The following is a 15,443-nucleotide window of genomic DNA, read 5'->3' on the forward strand; positions in this document are numbered from 1 at the left end:
AAATGAACACCTCTATTTTAGACATAAATTAATAATTTACAACTATATTTACATGAGTTAGTACAGTATTTGTGATATTTAAAAAACATGATTATAGTTCATTCGCGCTGAAGACGATATTAGTGTTACTGAAAGAATTCCAAGTACTGCTGAGCAATATATCTGTAGGCCCAGGGCTTCAGTGATTTATTTTAATGAGACTGAAATACGTTTAATCTAGCTTAAGTGGTGAATGCCGGATAGGCCCACTCCATATTTGGAAATAAAATAAAACCTCATTACATGGATTGATTGTCGCACAAGTAGGCTTTCAAGGCACCACGGATCAGAGAGACGAGAGACAAAAGTTAAGCTATGGCAGACAGAATCAGGTTGAACTCTATCTTCCAAAGAAACTGTTTATTTTACTGAGACTGAAATGTATCACAATATAGAACCTACTGTGGTGAAGTGAGCTGTCTTTGCAAGAATTTATATTTAACACATCAGTGGCCCCTAATCTGAAATTAGTAAAAACAAATGTAACAACATTTTCCTGTCCTTGGAATTCAAACATTATACTCTGCTTGGCAAGCTAGGTGAGCTAGATTTGTCCAGGTCCTCTTTGATGGACAATCTTATCCTTGTTCCATTGGTCTAACACTTCTCTACATATTTTTTCTTCTGTTTCCTCAGACTAATTGGACCCAATTCACCAGAAAATGAAAATTGCATTCAATAATTAATTGTATCCTTACTACTCTCTTTCTCCTTCTTTCTCTTCCAGTACACTATGTTACCTTTACTCGGGCCAAGTAAATTTATAAGTCCTGATGATAATCCTTTATCCCTATACGATCAAAATGCAGTAAACCTTTTGGACTCACAAACCTTGTTACTTTTGTTAATTTGTTAGGGTCTTTTCTAACTGTGTGTGATGCACCAATTTTGCATCCCTTGTGTGTCACATATGAGCACTGAGCACGTTTTCTTTCACCTCGCACAATGTTCACTATTGATTGTTGTCCTCGAAATATTCAGAAAATAAGCATTAACTGCTATTCTACTTCATTTGATTTTACTAATATCAGATTAGGTGCCACTGTTGTATAAGATATAAATTCATGAACCCAGATCCCAAGTGATTTCACTGTTCACCCTTATTCTTGATTACAATCTTAGACGAGTGAAGGTCCAAAAGCCAGAGATTTGAATGGCAAAAACTCAAACTTCAAAGTAAAAGGAAACTATGTATTTCATCTTTCTTAATGCTCATAAAAAACACTTATTTTGATTTAAAATTTAAGTCATTTTAAGTTGGCACAGTGAAGACAAACAAGACTGTTTCATATTAAGAGATCGTGCCTGAAGGGCGTTCAGGTGCACATAGAAAATAAGACCAGGACATGCTACACGTGATGTTTACTTTGTTACACTGAACAACTATTTCTAGCCACAGTTTAAAATAAAGCTCAAAGACATTGAGCCATGTAAAGTTTTCATTATAGTTCAGGTAACAACATACAGCCTGAGAATGCCCTACACTGAAAAAACATATTTTATTTCATGCACATAACTAAGATTAAAACTGAACTATATATAACTCCATATACACTGTGGTGTATACCATGTATGCATTCTGTATCAGTTTAACCCCTTCCATGCTGATGATGAGCTCAGCTCGTCATCAGCGTTACCTACCGTGTGCTGATGACGAGCTGAGCTCGTCATGTAATGCGGTAATTACAAAAATGCCGCACACAGTGGGAAAAACCGCCGCACGCATGCGGTTAAGAGATATAGGTTAGTGTACAATGCATCTAGGCTCTCATTATGAGCTCCTAAGTCCCACTGTGCTGCATGCCGGGCCCGCCTTCCTACTGTAACGCCCACAACGCCAGACCACTTGTTTCCCTCTCCGGCGATATGGCTGCCTCGCTGCAATACAGAGGCTGGCAGGATGGAGGGGTAAAAAGAAATGTGATGGCCCACTCAGCCGGTGGTAGAGACCGGACTGATTCAAGCTTATTAGCAACAGCAGCCATTAGACCTCTGGACTGCTAGGCCTGCGCGGGCCTGGAGTTTCATCGCCGCTGCAAGGATCAACAAGCATTTGCAATGCAATAGTTCTCACATATGCAAGAGTTTGAGCTATTGGCATTGTAAATGACAATGCCTTTTATTTATCTGTTTTGATAATTAACACATAAATAAAAGGCAGTGTCATTTACAATGCCAATAGCTTAAACTCTTGTAAATGCGAGACCTATTTCATTTCAAAGAAGTGGCCGCCATTGTCCTGGGCTGCTTGAAAAGTGAAAGCGCGCATGGCATGCAGAATGTTGCAGAAAAGCATGTTGTGCCTGCAGTAGGAGAAACTCATTAAAGGAAATAGTGCTTACAGACATAAGACATACTGTGTAACAACAGAGTAAAAGGGCCAGTCGTCAAGGGAGGTTACAAATTAAGACAACATGGTACTAAGGAGGAACTAACAAGCCTATTAACCAATCAGGAGCCAGCATTTACAAAGGACAACGACACAAGCCAATGAAAAATATTGACGGAGAGTGGGCGGGGCTTCAAGTCCATACATAAAGTTGGTGGCCCCAGGATCTTTTCCCTCCTACCAATGCTAGTACCAAGGCTAAAAATCTTGGCATCATTGTAGACAATGAGTTGACTTTTGGACCCCAAATAGCCAGTCTTGCAGGGAAATGTTTCGGTATCCTGAGGATGCTCAGGAAATTCCTTCCTTTGATTTCCGTGAACCATCGCAGGGTTATCGTCCAAGCACTGGTAGGGTCACGCATGGACTATGTAAATGCCCTTTATTTAGGCCTTCCTAAATATCTGGTAAGGAGACTTCAGGTTGTGCAAAATTCAGCTGCGCGGGCTATTTATGGTCTTCCTAGACGAGCGAGTGCTTCTAACCTGCTTAAGGAATTGCACTGGCTCCCTATAGCCAAAAGGGTGCTGTTCAAGAGCTTGACTTTAACCTATAAGGCTCTTCATGACTTGGGCCCCAGGTATATTAGAAAGCGTCTTGTTCTTTACAAACCGAGCAGAGCTCTTCGCTCTGCCTCCTTGTTCAAAATGTTCGTTCCATCCATCAAACGAACTCGACAAGGGGGGCGCTCGTTCCACTACCTGGCCCCACGCGCTTGGAATGAACTGCCTTTCGCTCTTAGACAGGCCCCTAGTCTGATGTCCTTTAGAAAGGCATTAAAAACCTGGCTTTTTACTTATGAATTGTGAAGTCTTTTAATCCCAGTTATGTTTCCTTTCCAATAAAGGTCCTCTTCGCCAAAGCGCCGGGACACTCCATCGTGAGTAGCCGTTGCGCTATAGAAGAGCCCAATTAACATAACATAACATAACATAACATACTCAAATACAGTATGCTTCGCAGAGCAGCGCATGCGCTGCCCAGGATCGACCTTAAAAGCAGTGGGAAACTAAGTGACGTCAAATAGGACCCAGGCAGTCTTACAGTGCCACTCTTGAGCCAGCTCATCCGGGGAGCCGGGAGGAGACTGGTGAGCCGCAAAGTGTGCACGTTGCCTATTGGGAAACAAGAAGGGTGGACATTGGGAGATACTTAGAGATATTTGGTGAAAGAGCCCACTAATTCAGCACCTTGAGGAGGAGGAAGAAAATAGAGACAGAGCAGGACAGGAGAATGGGTGGTGGCAGCTGCAGCCTTAAAAGCAGCCAGTCAGGAGCGTGGAGTTGAGTGCGGACGAATCCTGTGTGCCACTTGTAGTATTATTTTATACATATACTGGACATTGGGCAGCTGGTAAACTGCTGGTAAATCGTTGTAATCTGCTGTCTGGTACTGCAGATACCTGATTTCTGATCAATTGACCTAATTGAACTATAAATCCATTAAAGGGAGGGGGATATAAATACACCACTAATAAAAGAGTGGCCCGAAAGTGCTAAAGCACAACAAGTACAGACACCAAAGCAGTGAAAAGGGAAAGGATAAGCAGCAGAGAAAAAGGTTCGCACAGGAGACTCTATGGATCAAAATATTATGAAAAGGAATAACTCGATAAAGTATCAAAGAAGATCCTTGGCAGCCCAACACCAAGTGAGGCTGGTGGATTGTCAGAAACAAAATCTATAAAGGATTTTGTGGATAAACACCTTTAGAAAATGCAGGCACAAATCTACACCGCCCTATTAAGAAATTATATTATGGAGGTAGTTAATATGGGAAACAAAAGTCTGGTGTTTTCCGACCAAAGTTATTGCTCACCATTCATAAATGAGTTAGGCATCACAGAAAGTAATACGTTTCTACCTGAGCCGAGATTGTCCTTGTATCCCGACTATTCTCCCCAATAGATAATAGACTGACACTAGAAGAAGTGAAAGAGGAAATGATGGGAGATGGAGAAAATATAAAGAAAATATGCAATAAAGAGTTTGAAACAGGTGGATACTTGGAACAAAACAGGGAGCTGGAGACGGACGAAATAGAAGATCTTAATACAGAACTGTTCTTTAAATCTAGAAGTCTCAGCCTCGTCAACATCCTCTAAGCTGGACATAATCTTAATTATGGGTAATATTGTTAAAAACAACATTTAAAGATTTCAGAAGACACAGCTGCAGGTCAATGCAGCAGAGTTAAAGCAGATAAAGACCTGAATGCCCACATTAGTAAGGCCAGTAGAGGTAAGCATGGAAACCACCATTCACACAGGTCAAGAGCAAGAATAAAGAAGTAAAAGGTGAGGTTCATTTATTTTATTTAAGTTTGGTAAAAGCCTGCCAAATACATTTCTGCTTCGCCCCTAGGCACAGAAAGAGGAAACAACCATTGATCAGAAACAGGAAACATCTGCAGAACAAAAAGAAGAACCTTTTCTGACACCTGAGGAGATACAGATCATCTCCTAAAAGACCTTTAAGACATTAACTCTAAGATCAAAGCAAGGGATATCTCATTGATATGGAATATATATTATTTTGCTATAAAACAAGAATGCATCCTGGTGAATCCAGATTACCTCATTAATGGAGATGGTTCAGAGTTCCTTAATACATCTTTGCAGTGTATACTTATCACATGCTTCTGATGAAGGAATAAAAATTAATCGTTTAACCAATTCCGGTTCTGAGAATTGCCTTTTCAAAGTATATTTGTCAGGCACTGACTTGCGCCTACCAAACTACATTCCCCATGATGCTCTGGCTCGGAACTACACCCCCCATGAGCCTTTGCGTCGCGGTGGATATAGCGCGGCTGAACTATGGCGCGGGTGTACTTGATTCTTCACGGCAGTCCTGTGGATGCGCTGGCGGCTCGCTTTCCTGTGACCCGCCAGGACTGGGGAGAACTCTGACAGTATTACCGGCTGGGATACTGCGTATCTGGTAGAGTACCGCGCCTAGCTTTGCAGGCGCTCCTGTGTTGTGTGCCTGAGAGCCCCTGCTCACAGTGATCAGGCTTTGCTACATTTAAACTTTGCATTTACAGACTTAGAACTGTGGAGGAAGTGGGTGGCTACTCACTTACCTGCTGTTACTTGTGATTACTCTGGACTCGTCTAGTGGCGGAATGTAGGGGGAGGATTCCTTCACATTGCCGTCATGAACCCCTGCCTTTAGGAGTGTTCATTTACGTATATGGAATACAGGTACCAAAGCGGAGGGCGGTAGTGCAGTAACTACGCTCTGCCGTGTTTGGGGTTTTTGGACTACGTTTGTGTTTATGGATTACAGGTACCAAAGCGGACGGCGGTAGTGCAGGAACTACGCCCTGCCGTGTTTGGGGTGTGTGTGTTACGGCAACTGCAATCAGGAACTTACCAAGGTTTGTGGATGAAGGAATCCACGTTGCTGGTCTGCTATTAACTTGGATATGTTTTGGAGCGGGTGGTTACTCCCCCAGGGGTAGGTTGTCTTTTTTACAGATGCATACATCTAAGTTGCTACATCATACACGTATACTAATGCTGGCATTCATGTCACACAGGGAAGGAGAGAAGGAGTGCATGTTGGCTGGACGCTAATAAAGGGCAGCAAAAGGCAGGTGGCATTTAGTCTTTTGTTTCAGTGAGAATTGAAAGAGAGTAGGAATTGCGACTTGTATTAACCTGTGCACCTTTCTTTTCACAGCTTCCCTTTCCCAGCTGTTCCCTTCCTTTCCTTTCCCGGGTTTTTCCCCTTTTTGGGGTTTTTTCCCTCGCCGTATCACTTGAACACCCTGTGCTTTTACATCCAGGGTGTTTGGGAGGTCCGGAGGTGGAGCTTTGTCACATCGCATCGATCCTGCAGAGTGCAGAGCTTGACAGAATCAAGTACCCACGAATTACACTCTGCCCGGTCGGCGTGGTGTTGATAAATGGCGTCCATGGAGGATGTGTTGCACGCGCTAGTGTAAGTGCAGCAGGAGTTGGCTTCTTCCAAAGCCGAAACCGCTGCACTGCGAGACAAGGTAGAACAGATGTCAAAGAATCCTTTTAATGCCTCAACTGCTGCATCTTCTATACAGGTAACGGTACCTCCGCCCATTCCTTTAGCCAATCCTGAAAGGTATTCAGGGGATCCAGGGAAAATACAAGTGTTTTTGACACAGGTGTTGATGCATTTTTCGTGTAAACCGGCTTCGTTCCCGACCAATCATTCTCGAGTGGCGTTCGCCATATCTTATTTGGTAGGGGACGCAGCCAACTGGGCGGTGCCATTGGTTAAAAACAATGACGCCATCCTGTCTGACTGGTCGGCTTTTAGAACCGAATTCGAGAAAGTGTTTGACCGCAGGGCGACTAATTTTAGCGCAGATAGGGAGCTTTTAGAGTTAAGACAGGGAAGGGGCGAGTTGATCACCTATTTGACCAAATTCAACAAATTGGTGGCGGAGGCTGAGTGGCCAGAAGAGAAAAGGATGTCCCTTTTCTATCAGGGTTTGAAGGAAGATCTGAAAGATGTTATAGCCCAGGTGGATCCCCAGCCTAGGACATGCGTAGACATGGTTAATCTTGCACTGAGATTGGACAGCAGACTGACGGAAAGAGGGGGCTCCAGGAGAAGATGGGAAAGAGGTTCATTGTACGTAGACCGATCCCCTCGTAAGGTGCCAGGGGGAACAGAGAGTAGCCCAGAACCAATGGAGATAGGTGCGCTCAGAGCCCCGTTGTCCAGAGAAGAGAGGGAAGTCAGGAGAACACAAGGGCTATGTATGTACTGCGGTAAAAAAGGACATTACGTCCGGGAATGCCCTTCTAAGCCTAAGGCTTCTGCTGTTAGTCGGTTCAAGAAAGTGGCTGTGTCTACCACAGGGGTTGAGACAGAACAGGCCAAGGACAAGAGGCAGATGGTGGACGAAGAGAAGGAGTGGAAACTCACTTCTCTCTCTACTATAGGGATAGGAGAGACAGAGTCCCATCTGGTTATTGACATGACCTTGGAATGTGAGCAACAGTTCCATCAGGTGTTGGTCATGTTGGATTCCGGAGCCACTGGTAACTTTATCGATGATGGATTGGTGTCTAGGCTGGCCTTACCACGTGTACCCAGAGACAACCCTGAGGAAGTCCTGGCTGTGGATGGGCAACCATTGAAATCCGGACAGATAACGGAAAGAACCTGTGAGGTAGGGCTATCGGTGAGACAGAAAGGAATAGTCCATTCTGAAATTCTATCACTGAACATTATAGCTGCTCCCCAGTATGAGGTGATCCTTGGAATGCCCTGGTTGTGTCATCACAACCCGGTCGTGGACTGGAAATCCAAAACGTTCCGGTTTTTGCCCGAAAATTGCAGAGCACATATGATGTCCTATCCTTCCGCACACATAGCAGTTCTGTCTTCGTCTTATTCCGCTGCCACTGCGGTGGAAACGAACGTGCAACTTCCAAGCGAATACAGACTCTATAGCGATGTGTTCAGTGAGAGTAAAGCAGAAACCCTGCCACCACATAGGGATTACGATTGTCGCATAGACCTGGTGGAGGGGGCTACTATACCTTCTTGTCGGGTATACGCGTTATCCGTGCCCGAAACTGCTCACTTGAGGGAATACATAGACCACTATCTTCGGCTGGGGTTCATCAGACCGTCCCGTTCACCTGCAGCCTCCCCTTTGTTCTTCATAGCGAAAGCTAATGGCGATCTCAGGGCCTGTGTGGATTATCGCGTCTTGAACAGGAACACCGTGCGGAATCGTTATCCTCTCCCCCTCATTTCTGTGTTGCTCGACCAGGTGAGAGAAGCCAAGATCTACACCCGGTTGGATCTGCGGGGGGCTTATCACCTGGTCAGAGTTCGCGAGGGGGATGAGTGGAAAACCACGTTCAAGACGCGATACGGGCTATATGAGTACCTGGTGATGCCCTTTGGGTTGTGTAACGCCCCTGCGGCGTTTCAGTTTTTTATCAATGATGTGCTGAAGGACTATGTGGACCGTTTTGTAGTAGTATACATAGACGATTTACTGGTGTACTCACAGAACGAGGAAAGTCATACAGCACAAGTTAAAAGGGTTTTGGATAAATTGAGAGAACATCGTTTATACGTCAAGTTGAGCAAATGTGAGTTCGGGGTCAGTGAGGTGGAGTTCTTGGGGGTCAACCTCAGTTCAAAGGGACTGCAGATGTCCGACAGAAAAGTGCAGGCGGTAAAGGAGTGGCCCGCCCCAGGGAATGTGCGAGAAGTACAGAGCTTCCTGGGGTTCGCCAATTATTATCGCCGATTTATAGTCCATTTCTCACAGACAGCAGTCCCCATTACCAGACTGCTGAGAAAGGGGGCATCCTTTGTGTGGACTGCAGAGGCGGATGAGGCATTCCGGACCTTAAAAAAGGCGTTTACTTCAGCTCCGGTGCTGGCACACCCCGTTCTGGAACATCCGTTTGTGGTGGAGGCCGACGCTTCGGACGAAGCGATAGGAGCGGTTTTGTCCCAGCGAGATCATCTTACCGGTCAGCTCCATCCAGTGGCCTATCTCTCTAAGAAATTGACCCCCGCTGAATACAACTACACCATTGCAGAAAAGGAACTTCTAGCCATTAAGAGGGCTTTTCAGGAATGGAGGCAGTATCTATGGGGGGCTTGTCATGCTGTGACAGTATACACTGATCACAGAAACCTGCAATACATGACCTCCGCTAGGCACCTAACGCAAAGACAAATGCGCTGGATGCTTTTCTTTGCGGAATATAATTTCGTGGTGACATTCAGACCAGGGACAGATAACAGAAAGGCCGATGCACTGTCCAGACAACAATCACCTACCGAACTTCCGACAGAGACCCAGCATGCCATCATCCCCTCAGCCAAGGTGTTGTGTGTGGTTCGGGCCGAGACCTTTCTGGAAGAAATCAGGAAATCCAGATCGGTGGCAGCATGGGGGCTCTGGGCTAATGAGGCTCCTGGAGGGTGCTGAAACAAGGTCTCCCCCTGCAGGGAAAATGTTTGTTCCTTCCTACTAGGGTGTTAAGGAGAAAGGTGTTTGAGTGGTGTCACGATGCTCCCATGGCTGGGCACCCTGGTGTGACTAAAACTGTGCAACTCCTGAAACGGCACTTTTGGTGGGTAACAATGGCAATGGACGTGGCCCAGTGGGTACAAAGGTGCGAAACATGTGCAAGAGCAAAAGGAGACAACAGCAAACAAAAAGGCTTGCTAATGCCTATGCCATCGCCTGCTCGACCTTGGCAGAACATAAGTCTGGACTTCATCACAGGCTTACCGCTGGATCAGGGGTGTTCAGCAATCATGGTGGTGGTGGATAATCTGACCAAAATGGGACATTTCATCTCATGCAAAAACCTCCCTACAGCAGGGCAAACTGCTCAACTGTTGGCCTCTCAGGTCATACGGTTACACGGTCTTCCTAGGGTGATTGTGTCTGATAGGGGTCCCCAGTTTGTGGCACGCTTTTGGAAACTGTGGTGCAAAGCGTTGGGCATTGAAGCGGCTCTATCAACCAGCTTTCATCCACAAACCGATGGTCAGACCGAAAGGTTAAACCAAACCTTGAAAAAATACTTACGGTGTTATTCCAGGGAGGCGCACGAATCTTGGGTGGACTTGTTGTGGATGGCGGAGTTGGCCTACAACAACGCCTGGCACAGTTCTACGGGAGTGTCTCCTTTTAAGGCCAACTACGGTTACGATGCACATACCATGCCAGTGGACATCCCTGTAGAGGTCTCCAATCATCCCTCTGTCCTGGCACACGTCCGGGCGCTGAGAAAGGTGCACAAGGGTGTCCAGAAACATTTGGTGAGGGCTAAGGAGGTATACAAGAGGTGGGCGGATAAACACAGAAGGCCTGGTCCCTTGTTTAAGGTAGGGGACAGAGTATGGCTCTCCACAAAGAACATCCGATTTAAGCTGAGAAGCGTGTTCCACCCTCGCTACATTGGTCCTTATCCAATTGTTCGGCAGGTGAATCCTGTGGCCTATAGACTGAAGTTGCCTGGCTCGTTACGTATCCATCCAGTGTTCCATGTTCACCTTTTGAAGAGAGCTCACTCGGCGCGCAGAGTGGCGCCGCCGCCTGTGGATGGAGAAAAAGGAGTGGAATATGAGGTGAGGTCCATACGTGATTCCCGACTACGCCGGGGAGTGCTCTGGTATCTGGTCTCTTGGAAGGGTTACTCTGCGGAGGACGATTCCTGGGAGCCGTGGGACAATGTTCACGCCCCGAAGGCTGTTCGCTCCTTCCATTTGAGGTGTCCGTCCAAACCGGGCCCTAGGAGGCGCTTGGGAGGAGGGCGTACTGTCAGGCACTGACTTGCGCCTACCAAACTACATTCCCCATGATGCTCTGGCTCGGAACTACACCCCCCATGAGCCTTTGCGTCGCGGTGGATATAGCGCGGCTGAACTATGGCGCGGGTGTACTTGATTCTTCACGGCAGTCCTGCGGATGCGCTGGCGGCTCGCTTTCCTGTGACCCGCCAGGACTGGGGAGAACTCTGACAGTATTACCTGCTGGGATACTGCGTATCTGGTAGAGTACCGCGCCTAGCTTTGCAGGCGCTCCTGTGTTGTGTGCCTGAGAGCCCCTGCTCACAGTGATCAGGCTTTGCTACATTTAAACTTTGCATTTACAGACTTAGAACTGTGGAGGAAGTGGGTGGCTACTCACTTACCTGCTGTTACTTGTGATTACTCTGGACTCGTCTAGTGGCGGAATGTAGGGGGAGGATTCCTTCACATTGCCGTCATGAACCCCTGCCTTTAGGAGTGTTCATTTACGTATATGGAATACAGGTACCAAAGCGGAGGGCGGTAGTGCAGTAACTACGCTCTGCCGTGTTTGGGGTTTTTGGACTACGTTTGTGTTTATGGATTACAGGTACCAAAGCGGACGGCGGTAGTGCAGGAACTACGCCCTGCCGTGTTTGGGGTGTGTGTGTTACGGCAACTGCAATCAGGAACTTACCAAGGTTTGTGGATGAAGGAATCCACGTTGCTGGTCTGCTATTAACTTGGATATGTTTTGGAGCGGGTGGTTACTCCCCCAGGGGTAGGTTGTCTTTCTTACAGATGCATACATCTAAGTTGCTACATCATACACGTATACTAATGCTGGCATTCATGTCACACAGGGAAGGAGAGAAGAAGGAGTGCATGTTGGCTGGACGCTAATAAAGGGCAGCAAAAGGCAGGTGGCATTTAGTCTTTTGTTTCAGTGAGAATTGAAAGAGAGTAGGAATTGCGACTTGTATTAACCTGTGCACCTTTCTTTTCACAGCTTCCCTTTCCCAGCTGTTCCCTTCCTTTCCTTTCCCGGGTTTTTCCCCTTTTTGGGGTTTTTTCCCTCGCCGTATCACTTGAACACCCTGTGCTTTTACATCCAGGGTGTTTGGGAGGTCCGGAGGTGGAGCTTTGTCACATCGCATCGATCCTGCAGAGTGCAGAGCTTGACAATATTTAGTATACTTTTGAAGTTATTTCATGAAGATAACATATTATAATTACTTACAATAGGGTGCTTACATTTGATTGTCTGTGGCTTACCTTTCTCAATTGTCTTTAGCCACAATGGCTAGCAAAATCAAAACCAAAAGGGAAAATGCAACTTCAGATGTAGTCATGATGTATTTATTTATGTAGGATCCATTAATTCATATGTGTGCAGAACAAATATCAGGGGTCGCAACTGAGGAATGTGCATCATAGGCACTTGCCCCATCTGATAGGACGCTACTTTCCAGTTTCTCTTCATCAAAGTGTAGATTTGGTATCGCCTCTAACGCTTTGAAGCAATCAATTTATAAAACTTTATAAAACTTATAAATAAATCACATTTTACCCTTGCAGGCTACAGTAAGCCACTGAATCACATTCCTCCTTTTCTATATTCTAGTCCTTTAAGACATTGTCTTAAGAATGTCTTAAAAATGCTAAGAACACCTTTTTCCTGTATGTGAGACAGAGGCTGAAAACCTTCTCTGGCTCCATTATAAAAATATATAGACATTAACTGTGTTGAATAGTAGAAATAGACATTCCTTTACACAAAATAGACACCACCATGCAGGAACACTAAGAAAACAAAAATGAAGGAACAAGCAGATGGAGTGGATATGCAAATTATCAACAACAAATCCTTACTTTAATTATTGACATGAAATACTATTACTTTAGTTTAAGATAAATATTTTATCGATTTTACATTACTTTTTAAATATCACAAAGGTTCTAGTTTGGAAAATATTCCTACATACAATAGTTGATGTACAATTAGATACTTCTCAATGTTTCATGCATGAAAAAAAGCATTTGAATCCCACTGTTTAACTTCACCTGTACTGGAACACTCATTAAGTTCTTCTTCTTCTTGAGGATTTGTTGAATGAAGGGTTTCTTCTCTGTTTCCTCCAAACATTCCAACAGGACTTGTGACCGTATCACCTGTTAAACAAAGGTGGAAATCAATGTGCCATATGCTAACAATAAACATTTTCATTGGACCATTGTGTTGCTCTATTCTATGATCAATGACCGCTGCTTCCTTTTCGTAAGCCCAAACAACAATGGAGAACTTCGAACACAGATATCAATTTTAACCTGTAGACATCAAAGGCTGACTCTCAAAGGGGCTTGTCACAAATTGTGAATTTTTCCCACGAGTGTGATGAAATAGACCAGCTGCAGAACAAGCAGGACCCGCATGAGGCCGGTAGTTTGTTATCCAGTGCTTCCCATTATTCATGTGGGTCAAGTGACAAAGGGTTTCCAACGCCAACAGGCCCCTCGCCATCCAACCACGGGTATAATGGGACCTACCTCACACATTTGTTTTCCATGTTTGTCCCCATTTACAGGACAAAAGTGATGGTAAGGCAACACTTACGAAGTATTATGCATGATCATTGCTATAGGGTGCGTTGCATAGCAGTCAGGGATGAGAAATAACCACAGTCTGCCTTCCCTCTTCACTTGCGCCTGACTTGATCAAACAAGGAAGTGAAGAATTGAGGGAGCTCTACTGTGTATTCATCCGTTTGTGAGTAAGGGATGTACACAGATGCACTGGTCATGCACATGGATCAGTCCAGCTTTCTGCATGTACAAAACATAAGCTATTAGGCACATTAAGGTAAGCCTTTATAAACAAGGCATAGCCATTTTTGTAACACAAAGGACATTCGAGTGACTCAAGTACTATTTCAGGTTTAAGGTGGTATGAGTAGATCCCTGTTATTTGATATAGGAGTTCGGTTGGCCACCACAAGATGCTTTTACCTCCTAGAACAATTTAAATGTGACATTACTTAGAACCGTGGGTAAGTGCTGGCACCTTTGTAAATAGCGAAATCACACTTGAAAAGCTTGAAAGCATAAATCAGTGTGTGCGTTCCTTGAAGAGTTAGATCTTCAAAACAAAAAATGTTATTGTGTACCCATGTTGTGGGATCTCCATATGGTAAAGTATATGGAACAGTAAAAAAAAAATATTGAACTTCAAAGCAATTAGTAAACATATTATTATGTTAACTATTAAGGTAAATTAATTGTATATATTTATTTTAAATGTAAACCAAATTACACAAGTGCTACTACACTATTAACTTAATTTTAATTTAAAATGTAATTATTTTGAATATATTAAATTACAAATGTTTTTTGTGAAGTTAAAATTTTAAAAATCACCTACGGTAAAACAAAAAATTATTATCTTTTTTAAAGTATTACATTATTAAATGTGATGTATAGAATTAATCACAAGTAATTTAATTATATTTTAATACAAATTAATGTTACATGAATTATTAAATTCAAGAAAGGTTAATATTATAGTTTTAACTAAAATAATAAAGGTGTTTAATTTTTAGATAATTGTTTAACATTAAAATAAAATTATTTATATTTTTAACCAGTTCAAAATATTTAATTTAATTTAACATTATTTCATATCTTTTTTTGTAAGTTCCTACCTCCATTCTTTTATTATGGGAGGGTTTTGCAGTGCCAAGGGACTTAATCCAGCTTTGAGCTAGAGTATATTCACAACAGTTTTGGGTTCTTTTTGGGTGTAGTAACTGCAGTTTGTGAATATCAACAGGCTTATTCTTTTGTGGGTGGGTAAAAGCCCCTCGTTATTTCTACCTAAAACCTATATTTTCTCCTTCCTAAACCACTCCCCTTTAGTAGGAGTATGTACCTTTTTTTAAAATGTATTTTAGAGTTTGTCATGTGAGTAACAGTGTACAAATGAAGATACAATTCTAAGCCCCCCTCCCGCCAATCTGACTTTGTTCACATCCTTGCATTATCAAGCGCGCGACTTCCTTCACTCAGGTGTATACACAGCCATTTAGCCAACAACTCCATAGTTGGGCAGGCGGCGCTAGATGATATATGTTAATGTATGCATCCACATAATAGGCAGTTCTTGACAATCAAAAAGAAATAGACATGTCTCTAGTAATCAAGATAAAATCGTGTCTCAGTGTCTCAGAGAGGATACCCTCCACCTCGAGCACTTCTAGTGATCCTATGTCCCCTCTGCTGAGCAAGTGGCCCCTTTATTAACCAGGTATGTCTGGTACAGCCCCCAAAAGTTCTTAGGTCTGCTGGTGGGGGGCATGAGTTCACTGTAGGTCTCCGACTGCGTGCAGCAATACAACATATCATGCGCCCAACGCTTGAGTGTAGGCATGGGGCCTCTCATCCAACAGCATGCAACAACCCTCCGGGCCATGAGCAGACCCATGTCCACCAGTCTCCGCGCCGCTCTAGGGAGTTTTTTGGTATATCCTAGTAATGCTACCAAGGGGTCAGGTGCAAGATCAATCTCTGCTATGTTACGGATATCGGCAAAGACCTGTTCCCAGAAGTCCGACACCAGGGCACTGCCAACCAAGGTGTAGAAAGTCTGCATTAGGGGCATGGCACCTTTCACATTCCGCAGTGGTTCGTAGACCATATCTGTACAATCTAGCTGGAGTGTAGTACACCCTGTTCAGATATTTAAAGTGTACCAA

The 15,443-nt window shown here is 44.2% G+C and overlaps 1 protein-coding gene across 1 annotated transcript in view; it reads right to left on the reverse strand.

The window, feature by feature from the left end:
* LOC144763255 (uncharacterized) overlaps window positions 1-15,443 on the reverse strand; it is an 88,049-nt gene that overhangs the window by 27,700 nt on the left and 44,906 nt on the right. Inside the window, exon 4 of the mRNA XM_078648694.1 lies at window positions 12,760-12,867. Coding sequence (XP_078504820.1) covers window positions 12,760-12,867 — 108 coding nt within the window. The remainder of the gene's footprint in view (window positions 1-12,759; window positions 12,868-15,443) is intronic.

The sequence above is a fragment of the Lissotriton helveticus genome, chromosome 6 (genome assembly GCF_964261635.1).
Source record: "Lissotriton helveticus chromosome 6, aLisHel1.1, whole genome shotgun sequence".
Taxonomy (NCBI): Eukaryota; Metazoa; Chordata; class Amphibia; order Caudata; family Salamandridae; genus Lissotriton; species Lissotriton helveticus.